This window comes from Pongo pygmaeus, chromosome 6 (genome assembly GCF_028885625.2).
Source record: "Pongo pygmaeus isolate AG05252 chromosome 6, NHGRI_mPonPyg2-v2.0_pri, whole genome shotgun sequence".
Classification (NCBI taxonomy): domain Eukaryota; kingdom Metazoa; phylum Chordata; class Mammalia; order Primates; family Hominidae; genus Pongo; species Pongo pygmaeus.
The window spans coordinates 93995326-94007375 of record NC_072379.2 but is presented as its reverse complement, the minus strand read 5'-3'; the positions used below and the strand labels follow the sequence as shown (position 1 = coordinate 94007375).

General features: G+C 34.3%; 1 protein-coding gene across 10 annotated transcripts in view; it reads right to left on the bottom strand.

Moving 5' to 3' along the window:
* Positions 1 to 12050, bottom strand: part of SEMA3A (semaphorin 3A) — a 515603-nt gene that overhangs the window by 120729 nt on the left and 382824 nt on the right. For all 10 annotated transcript variants that reach the window (XM_063667662.1, XM_063667661.1, XM_054495890.2 and 7 more), the window contains one exon: positions 11665 to 11784. In XM_063667662.1, the coding sequence (XP_063523732.1) occupies positions 11665 to 11784 (120 nt within the window). The remainder of the gene's footprint in view (positions 1 to 11664; positions 11785 to 12050) is intronic.

The following is a 12050-nucleotide window of genomic DNA, read 5'->3' as shown; positions in this document are numbered from 1 at the left end:
TAACTTGAAATTCAAAGTTTTGAGTGTTTAGAACTAAGTATTAATTAGCAAATCACGTAGCATAATGTCAATGGGGTATAATATTGATGCCATTAGAAAGGTCGTTTGTTATGATGGGTATGAGGACAGATGATTTACTGGCTGTGTGATGTTATGTAACATGTTGAACCTCCCTGAGCCTTAGTTTCCTCAACTGAGAAACAGAGATAATGCTTCTTTCACAGAATTATTAAAATCAAATTATATAATTTTGATAAAGCTATCAACCATGCCAACAATATTAGCCTCTAATAGTAATAAAAGTAATAACAACAATCATGGGCAATAGTTATAGCAGAAGATAAATTGGATAGAATAACCAGAGATTAATTAGGAATTGCATTTTCATTAAAAATTCACGTAATTATTATAAGCTATAAAGTAGTAAAGAAGTATAAATAAAGCATGGCTTAGTGATTCTTGATGTTAAAATTTACTGTTTCTAAGTGATATATTAAATCTTGTTTCTGTTTAGTTGCTTTTTTTTTTTTTGAATTTTTTTTTAAAGAAAAGTGCATTTGAATTACTTTCACATATACATTCCCCAAAATAGTGTTTTCTTTATTTACGAGTATGGAGAAATTCTTCTTTGTGATATGCTATCAATGCAAAATTCACATAACTTTGCCTATAGTAGCTTAATGTTTTATGCACAACATAAATGCAGCTTAACGCAGCTGATTTGTAAGCTCAGGAGTTAAAATTAAATGTGCATGAACCACAATATGCTATAAAACAGGTTTGACTAATTCACAAAAGAATTGTAAACCCTTTTTTTAATAAGGAGTTTAAACAGTGTCATCATCTCAGTTATATTTCACCTAATGGCTTATGAGGTCTGGCTATTATTTAGATATCTTGATGTTTTCATTTGAGAATTGTAATTTTACGCAGCATCTTTCACTCAATATCAGAATAGGTTCTTATCATGTCACTACTGAACTTTTGCTATAGCCTCAAAATAGGATGTTATGTATATGTCTATTAATTTTTCTCCCATATTTATGCCAGAAATATGTTTCAAAGTGAATCATGGCAATAGTGGTTTTGTCTGGCTGAAAACTTGCATGGTTCTTGACTAGCTTCCCTAAACTGAATTTGATCTTAACTTTCTCATCTCCTTTTTTTGAAAAGCAGTAAACTCTATGCACACCGGGCTATTTGCCATTTCCCTGTTGGACTATAATCATTTATGTTTTTCTCCTTCCATTCACTGTTTCCATAGCCTGTCTATCTTCCAAATCTATCAATATCTCATCCATTTCCAAATTCCAGTTCGAATAAGATGGCCTTTGTTTACCTCATCAAGTGTTCCCTTATTTACACTCATCACTTTGTCCAAACGAGGTGTGCACTAGTATTTCTGAAGTGTAAATCCAGGAGAAAAAAATCGCTCCGACATAATCCTCTAAACCAGAACTAATCATTTTACTTTTCTTCTCCTATTGTATGGTGCTGGAATTTCCTTTTAAAGGTGCAGGTTCTGGATTCAGACATGAACTACTGAATAGCATGTTTGCCTCGGGTCTATTACAAAACAATCATGAAAAACTTTATTTTTCTCATTAGTAAAATGATGATACTGAGAGTAGCTACCTCATCAGATTTTGTGATAATTAAGTAAAGTAATACTTTTAAAGTACAGGACATATATTCACCATTCAATCAATATTAGTTATTGGAAGTATGATTTGTATTATTGCAGATGTCTTTACCAACACTGAAGTTAGATTTTTGTTTCTATGTGAGCCCTTTGAGGGATGATATTTGTGTTTGTATTCCTTACAATTAATATTAGAAAATTAAGAAAAATTATTCCTAGGTTTTTATTAAAGCCATTCTTATCACTACTGAATCACTCATGTGAATACAAATTGCTTCCAAGGTCATCTGGGCATTGTTAATTGCAGTTGAGCAGTATTGTAGCCTCAAATCTGAAGAAACATAGATATGAATGTTAAGCCTCCATTATTTTCTAGTACTCTCTCAGATATATCTAATAAAACCTTTATTGCAGAAGGTTTGCTTATGACGCTTTTCTTTTTCACCTCAGTGCTGTTCTCATTACCTCATGCTGATTCTCATCCATGTCCCTGCTATTTCTACTTCCCCAGCTCTCATCCTGTAGGAGAATCATGGTGCAATGCTGAGATTGAACACAAGGATACAGCTGACTAATCAGACTGCTTCCCCATGGTACCCTATGATGTCATTTTTTTTCTTTACACTGCAATTGCATTTATATCAGTACAAACACATCTTAGCAATTTAGATTATGATATATCTTCTGGCTTGTTACAATTGCATGTGTATGCTTTTACAGCAAGATTGTTAGATCCATAAGGTTAGGTCCTTTCCATATAAAAAGCTTTCATGAAATGTCATGGATAACAAGAGGGGTTCCATGACTTTGGATACAAACAAAGCTATGACATCATTATCCTCCTTTTCACTATTCCAGAGTGATAGTTATTTATTTTATCTTCTCTTGGAAATAAGGACTCTTTCTACATATTTGTATACTGGTGAATGTCAACTGACATTATGCAATATTTGAAGCTTTCACCATAAAATGATCTGAAAATTTATCATTATGTTAAAACCACTGTGCAACTATAACACAATGGTTTTCTCCTCCCACTCTCTTGAAGTTGAATTGTGCAACATGTCAGGTTTGCTGGGTTATACTCCAGTTAGTTCTAACTGCTAGATTTCATTCAGTTTTGGTGACAACGAGGTTTTTAAGGGGGTAAATGTAAAACAGTTTAAATAATATTATCATAAGCAACAATATTGGATTTCAACTATCAGATATTAATTTTTACACAAATGCTCATGTAGGTATGATGATCACCTGTCATTCTGCATTCTATCTTTGCTTTACCTTGTAGGACTGAGCTGTCCTATACGGCAGCTACTAGCCAAATGAAGCTATTGAACACGTGAAATGAGGCTAGTCTAAATTTAGTTGAGCTGTAAGTCTCATAAAAACTCTAAATTTCAAAGGCAGTACAAAAATAATGTCAATGTTATTAATAATTTTATATTGATTACATATTTAAATAATATTTTGGATATATTTAGTTAAAATAAATAAAAATGATTTCACCTGTGGTTATCTTTATTCCTTCTAATATAGCTACTAGAAAAACTAAAATTACATATGCAGCTAGCATTATACTGCCTTTGAACAGAGGTGTTCTAGAAAACCCTAACTTTGATAGACTCTAATGGAAATTACAAAAATGAAGTTTTAAACAAGGGTGCTAGTTTAAGCCCTATCACCAATAAACTGAGTGAATTTGTGTTAGTGATATCAACTCATATGACTTATTTCAAGATGCTAATTTAGGATAAAAGTGTGACTATTAAAGTGTGCTTTTCTACTTATCTGCCTTAAGAGAGTTTCTTGACTTATTTTTTACAAATCATGTTAATGTTTCTATTATGAAATATGAGTTTTAGTCATTTTTTTTAAACCACAAGCTATCTGGCTTTGGCTGTGGAAGACAATGATCTACAAGTACTAACTGGATGAGACATTAATCCAGTAAGGAAAAGAGCAGTATTAAAGCTATGCAGACCAAATATGCTAAGTCTGGAGCAGCAGAGAGCCATCGGGACCCATAGACCAGGGCTATAAAATTAGGGCAAGGAGAGTATCCTCTGGTGTGAACACAGAGAAGGAGATTGCATTATCTCTCTCTCTCTCTTTTTTTTTTTTTTTTTTTTTTTAACAGAGTCTCACTCTTGTTGCCCAGTGGTGTGATCTTGGCTCACTGCAACCTCTGCCTCCTGGGTTCAAGCAATTCTCCTGCCTCAGCCACCAGAGTAGCTGGGATTACAGATGCCCGCCACCACACCTGGCTATTTTTTGTATTTTTAGTAGAGATGGGGTTTCACCATGTTGGCCAGGCTGGTTTCGAACTCCTGACCTCAAATGATCCGCCCACCTCAGCCTCCCAAAGTGCTGGGATTACAGATGTGAGTCACTGTGCCCGGCCTTTTACACTACCTTTTTAAAAACACTTGTAAGGTGTCTTCTAGCATGCTGTCAGAGTTACCACATATTGTATGGGGTTTTTTTTTTTGACAGTAACTAAGTATATGCTCTTTATATTTAAAATTAAGTACCAACAAAATTGGAAAAGAAATCCAATTAAAATTAGTTATAGCAATGCAACATGACAATGACATTGCTATGTATACTGAAAAGTAAATACAATTTTGCAGTGTGAACATAGTCCTAGGACCCAGAAGCTACGGTCTTTGCGGTTGGCAAGTATACTTTCATGTGCTCTGGGATGATTTAATTCTCTCACCATTTTTCTCTATTTCAACCACAGCAAAATCTTCCTTCATACCGTGCACTCTGGCCTTACTTTGGCCCTTAGTTGGCAGAATATAGCATTTGCATATCGAGTCAGGCTTTGTTTCTTTCTCATTAGCCCAATACAATTAAAGGAGCATTTTTGGCATTTAAATAATCATAAGCTTCAAGCAAATGAGGGCACTAAAATTTTAAATTAAAAAAAATTATGACTGTGGGATAGCCATCCAAATAATTAGAATGTGCTTATATCATTTTTTCACATTATTACCAGAATAAATTATCACAGTTAAAAACAAGACTGAGAGATAGCTTACTGATGTCCATTTATTAGAAACACATTGCAAGAGGAGATGAAGGTATTCTGATTTCAGGAAATTCAGTCTAAGTTTGTTATGCTATTTTTCTTATATTTTAAAAAAATAACAAACTTACTCCTTCTTTCTCATCTGCAGATTCAAGTTGTGTTTCCACTATTAAACTTTGGTTTTAAAATGAAATTATTTATATAAGGAGACAAAGAGGTAAAAAATGAAAATAAAAATAAAACATAGAACTAGAGTCGAGAGGTAAAAGAAGGATCATGAAGCCTGGAGAATGAAAGGGAAGATGAAAAAATACCAAACAGGTGGACAGGCAATGGGATTTAGTGTTATTCTTCATGTTTTTGTAAATTTAATATTTATAACAAATAAATGGAAGCTTTTATGAATAGAAATTTCCTCTTAAAGTAGATTATATGGGAAATATGTGTAAGGGAATCAATCAAAAGAGGACCCATATATGAGAAAGAGTAAGTAGGAGATAAATAACTCCAGTGACTGTCTCACCCCAGTAAATGTAAGAGCTTTGATCCAAACTAGGTATTAGTCTACAAGGAATAGGAAAACATGTTTATGGTTAGTATTAACTGTATACGATGTAGTCCTTATCTGCATTGATTTCTGGTGAATAAAGAAGTCATTCAAAAATCAGATACTACAGTGCTCACTTTGGCAGCGCATATACTAAAAAATAAAGTACTATAGATAATATATTATTTTAATAGGTGATTGGGAATGGCATTATTGTACCAATATGGCCTTATAAAAACTGTTTAAATTTGTCCAAATACTTTACCTGGCAATAGGTATGCTATATGTGCTAAAACATAAAACTAAATATCCTTGAAGGTAAGAATTTAATGCTAACATTTCCATTTCTATCTGTCACTGTTTTTAGGGGAAAAAAAGCTGTCAAGTATTATCAGTAAAAAACTTTACAATTGAACATACAAGAGGTACAGGATAAATGAATGTTAATCTCATAACTATTGTGTTTATATATCAAATATTCAGGGAAATCAAGTCAAAATATAAAATGCTCAATTGAAATGTTTTAATTAAGGGTGTGAAGGATGTTCATTTGGATTTTGGTATCTTTTTTTTAGCATTTTGAAATTTTTTTATTGTTTCAAATTATGACTTAGGTCACTTTACTCCCTCACTTAAGCACTAGTTCTATTAATTTTGAGAAATAGTCTTACTGATAATATTTAGAATTTAGAACTTTAACAGTCCAAGCAAAAATACACTAGTGAGTTGTTATCTCAGAATTTATTAACTGCAAAGCTTCTCCTCAAGTACAAAGAGCAGATCATTTTAAAATTTAATTTTGAATATAAATGATGGTACTTTATTAAGCATAGTAACTTGTACAAGTCTATCTTCCAACGTGATTCAAGTATTGAAAGATTAGGAAAGAAAAACCTAGAAACCACTATGGACTTAACTCTAATCACATTTGGCTCGGGTCCTTAGTGCAAATGAGGGATACGCTGCATCTGATGGAGACAACGAACAGTTGAGTTGCCAATGAATCTCGACTTTTCTCACTGAGGCTAGCATGCTACAAAATAAATACAGACTCCAGTGTAAGATCTCAGAAAGACAATCCACCTACCCAAAAGCAACTCCTTATTGTTTTCCCAAGATATCTGAATTTCTCAGCTCCAGTACCAATTCGTAGAAATAAACTTGCTCTTCATTGGACTAAATAGTATAATAAATTGAAAGAAGTAACTCAACTAGAATGGGTTAGATTAGATGTATAAATCAGTCGACAGAGCATTACCTAGTACTTAAATAACATTTTGGCCTGGGGCACTGTTACTAAGAGGATTGATTCAAAGTTTTGCATCAGAGCACACTCCTATTTCTAGTGGAAGGGAAGAACCAGACAAAACATTTTATTTCATATATAGATATATTGGTTGTCATTGTGGAAATGACCTTAGAGATAGCCATTAAGCCTCATTGCATTTCTTAATGTCCCTTTGGTTCTATCATAAATCTCAATCACAACATTATGAGAGTATTTATGGAGTTAATACAAGTCAGCTCTCATCTGGGCCTGCCTTTTTTTTTTTTTTTTTTTTTTTTTTTTAGATTTCCTGCCAGTAAGTAGAAAAGACCCATTTGGAATTTGAGAAAACATCCTGAGACGTCTTCGAAAATCTGTACTTCTCCTAAATTCATACTTTGTTTTATTAACAGATGTAAATTTGAAGGGGAAATACCATATACTATAAGCCATTTGGGAATATCCTGCCTCTCAAGGATGACTCACGCTTTTCATTTCAATGGCATGGATGCTGAGAGCTTAAACTCCAAACTCATCTGTACTCTAACTCTAAATCATTTTTTCCATGAACTCTGCAAGCATTTTATATAAACACACACATGTGTATGACGTATGTGACCTCACTGGCAGTTTTTTGCAGTGTCAAGTGTTATTGGAAGATACCCAAGAATTGATTGACACATATCTCACAGAACTGGAGTTAATTAATAGGTCTACCAATTCCCAAATGTACCACAGGAAAGAGAAAATCTGTTTAAGACAGCAATCAATGACATACTGTGTGTGGTCAGGAGGCATTCATGATACAGCTAAAGGAGATTTTGGAATATGCTATTCAGGAGTGTAAATACAGTCAGGTGACACATAACATTTTGGTTAATGATGAACGGCATGTAGGATGGTAGGCCCCTAGGATTATAATGGATCTAAAAAATTCTTACTGCATAGTGACCTCATAGCCATTGGAAAGCCTTGTCTCTGTTTACATATGTTTAGATGAACAAATACTTATTATTATGCTACACATTACTTACAATATTCAGTACAGTAACATGCTGTACAGGTTTATAGCCTTAGAAGCAATAGGCTCCACCATATAGCCTAGGTATATAGTAGGCTATACCATCTAGGTTGGTGTAAGTACACGCTATGATTTTTGCACAACAGTAAAATAGCCTAAGGACATATTTCTCAGATTCTATCTCTGTTGTTAAACGACGCATGACTGTATTGCTATTAAAATGCCCGAAGAGTAAAAGAGGTCTATTTTCGTAACTAGAAGACGAAACTGAAGGTTATTTTGCAAACGGTTGTATTATTACTTTAAAGGAACCATTAATTTCTTCCTATAAGATCCAAAGCTATTAAATAAGAAAGTAAGCCCTGATTTCCTTCAAAGTGACGGGTTTTACTTCTGGGATATTCTGCCTTATATGATGATAAGTCTATAATGTCATTTTCTGACAATGGAGTTTCAACATTCTTGAAAACAGAATGTAAGATGATAAGTTGTTTTAAAGGAAGAACACTGCAAAGAAAAAACTGAATGTTTAAATGCCCATGAAAGTCTTAATAAAAGCAACAAATGATGTCTTTTTTTCTATGATAAAATTATTTGTAATATGTCTAGACAAAATTTTAAAAGGAGATTCGTCTTTCATTATTTCACATTGCATGGGGCGGGTAATAGCAAAGTACACACACAATGTCTAAACTAGAATTTAGGAGAAAAATAGGTCCTTTATCCGAAAAGTTGTCCTTGAGAACAAAAGTTGGTATATTCAAACTCTATGAGAGTTTATGAACTCTAAGCCAATAATTCTGGCCTCTGTTTCGATTGCTATTTTATTTCTCACTCTCCCGATCTTTCTATTACTGTCTTCTCCCAATAGTATGAAGTATACACTGTTTCTTTTTTTCAACTTCACCAACAGCATAACAGTTTAAATCCAAAGGTAGTGTTTTAAGTATAATATAGATGAATTTAAAGCAGATTCTCTCTTAAGGCAGCTTAAGCATCGAAAATTAAATTTGATGTAGTCTAGACAAGCTATATTGATAATATCTTTTCCAGAATTTCATAGATTGACTGTCTAGACTGCTTCAAATTCCCCAGATAATTGCATAATCATCTTACTTCTGATCCCCTAAATAGTCTGGAACAGTATTTCACAATCTATAGTTATCATGCAAATCAAAATCACTGAGCTACTGAAGGAGGACCTCTCTCAAAGGCTGTGAGTTTCAGAGTCTCAGGAAAATACTTGCATTTCAATCTCCCACCTCAGAATGCTCGGACGGGAAGCTTTATATATTGGCTATTTGGGTAGAGGAAATCCTGGTGAATGGCCTGGCTCCAGAACCTGTACCTCTTCATTTCCCCAGCTGCCCACCCATACAGCAGCAATGAGTAGTTGATGAGTGGAAGAGGAAATAGACTGTTAACTCTATCAAAATCTCAACTTCAAAAATTAACATTTCAGGAAAATGATAAAAACGCAAGAATAGCATATGGCATTTTAATTTAAATGACCATCAACATCATGTAAGCCTCACATTTAAAAAGGGGAAGTTAAGAGAGGTGCAGAATCACCCGGCAGCCATGAGAACCCAGTGCCATGATTTACAATCTCTGATGAAGTGAGAAACATTTAAGAGGGCAAAGTGACAATTGCTAGCAAGCAAAACGGCAACACAGCTTTTAGGCTGTGATGCAGATTTATATTTTGTATTAAATACAAAATGTAAAAATACAAAATGCAAGGTATAGACTTGCATTTTAAAATATTTATAGTTTCTAATATTAATTGGCTTTTTTCAGCCACCACTATCCATTAGACAATGTTTAACTTTCACAACTGTATGAGGTACAGACCATTTTCCTTACAAATTTCTAGCTTAGAAACTTAGATACAGAGGAGGTAAATAATTTGCACCAGATTAAGCAGCTAGTACCAAGCTGAGTTTGAATGCAAGTCCTGCAGTCTGAGGCTAGAGGATATGCTTTCAACGATGGGATTAAAACTCCTTGAGTTTCCACAGGGGGAAAAAAAAAAAAAAGAAAGGCAATGGGTCATACTGTGCTAGGAGCGGTGGAAGGCAGTTAGAGGTAATAAGTCAACCTTGCATTTAAAATATACAGACACTGAGAATCAAAAGATTGTTTTTAGTTTGTGTTGCATGTTATGAGACAGAGTCTCAGAGAAGTTAAATCATATTTCCAGTGCTCCACAGCTAGTAAGTTGTAGAGCAAGATCTGAAGCTAGATGTGACACCGAAGTCCAGGTCCTTTCTGCGAATTTGTGCTAAAGGTTCAGCATTCCTGCTGGGCGTGGTGGCTCACACCTGTAATCCGAGCACTTTGGGAGGCTGAGGTGTGTAGATTACCTGAGCTCAGGAGTTCGAGCCCAGCCTGAGCAACATGGTGAAACCCTGTCTCTACTAAAATACAAAAAAAATTAGCCAGGGATGTCGGCTTGCACCTGTAATCCCAGCTACTTGGGAGGTTGAGACAGGAGAATTGCTTGAACCTGGGAGGCAGAGGTTGCAGTGAGCCGAGATTGTGCCACTGCACTCCAGCCTGGGCAACAGAGTGAGACTCCATACTCACAAAAAAAAAAAAAAAAAAAAAAAAAAGGTCAGCATTTCTGATTCCATTGCCAATCATGTAGAGCATAATTCTTGACGCATGGAAAAAGTGCAATATCATGACTCATGTAAAAAGTGCAATATCATGCAGCGGGAGTTCTCTAGAGCTACCTTCAGAATATAGAAAAGTGAGACAATCACCTTGGGCCCAAGTTTTAGGACAACTGATGTATTACAATAGGAATTGGTTGAGAAGACAGCAAAGAGAGAGTGACTAAATCAGGTGCTAAAACAAATTATGTGTACAAGGTCTCCAGGACCATGTGAATAAATTTATCCCTAATTTAATCAATGTAAAACAAGCAACTTCACTAGAATTGCCTGTCCTAAAGTTACTTTTTACTTAAAATTCTTCAGTCTGTCAGCATAAATACTATACATATGGACTTATAAAAAAGAGAAGAAGGAAGGATGTGGTTGGGGAAATAGGATGATGAGAAGCCACTGGCAACTGGTGAGATCTTGGGAATGTGTCTTCCCTGGTTCATCAAGAAGAAAAAATAATTGTGTTTAGTCTAGAAACCGCATAATCTCTAAGGTGCTTTCTTACACAAAGAAGTTATAACACAAATTGTTTTGATTTCTAATTTATTTGGATCGAAAGACATATTTGTATCACTTTGGGACACTTTATGAAATTTAGGGAGAGAGTCTAAACTTTAAGTCATAAAGAAGTAACTACCAGGTCAATTTTATTTTATCTTTAGGATATCAGAAATATTTCAAGAATAAGTCCTTTATTTGTTGAGTATTTCTGAATTCCAGTTTTGAAGAAAATTCTGTCACCAATGATTTTCTCACCACGTGAACACTTTTGTTCCTCTTAGAATTTTTTGCCAAAAATTACAAGAAGGTTTATAATTGAAGGCTATTGATAAGCCAAATTCACCAAACTGCTTTCAACATTAGCAACTTTTTATCTTGATTTTTACTTAAATGTACATAATTTCCTCACTAAACATCTTTACAAGGAATAGACAGATTTTTTTAAAAAACTTATTTTTTTCTTTTCCATACCACCAAATTAATAACCAAAAATATACAATCAAAGCTTAGCCAAGCAAGAATGCAAATGTGAATAATGTGAGTCAAACTTGAGATCAGATCATTGTGCAAATGTATGGCATCCTATCTTAATCCCTAGGCAGAAGAAAACAACTGGGTGGCAGACACTTCTGGCTGAGGATGGAAATGGAGGAGAAGGCTGGCAATATACAAATGAAGGAGAAAACACCACACATTCAGCCTGCTGACATCTGCTGCACATGCAAAATGGATTGGACTCTGTAATCCAGGGTGAAAACAAATGCTTGCTTCCTTCCTTCCTCCTGCTCCCTAGTTTTTGTTGAGTGATGTTCTCATTCTTTTTGCATTCACAGATTAAAATTAATAACAGCATCTGAATTTGAAGTAGGTCCCACTGAATAGTGAACCACAAGCAAAATGAACTGAAGAAATTAGTAATGAAGCATTTTGAATAGAAAGGGATCATGGACAAACACAATTTTTTTAAAAGCCAGTTTTACCTCAGGATGATGTCCAATTTCAATGTAGGTGCAAATTGGATGAAAAGCCCCCGTTCCACAGGCATACAAGTGAGTCTGATTATATGTCTTAAGTACCTTGATGAAATTAGCACATTCTTTCTGCAAGACAAAAGGAAAACCAAAGAGTTTCAGCAATCAGCATGACTGAGGTATCCTCTAGGGTGCTAGGCATGCTGGAACAGATTCATCTTTTGTTTTCTTTTTTTTTTTTTTTGGCATCCTTTTCACAACATTTTAAGGACTTATTTATTATTCTATTGTTTTGCTTATATTATAATATGCATTAAAATATAGAGTTTCTTACTCTGGTGAGAACAATTATTTTATGCCCTTCCATCAGTCTTCCATTAAAAATATTTTTAATT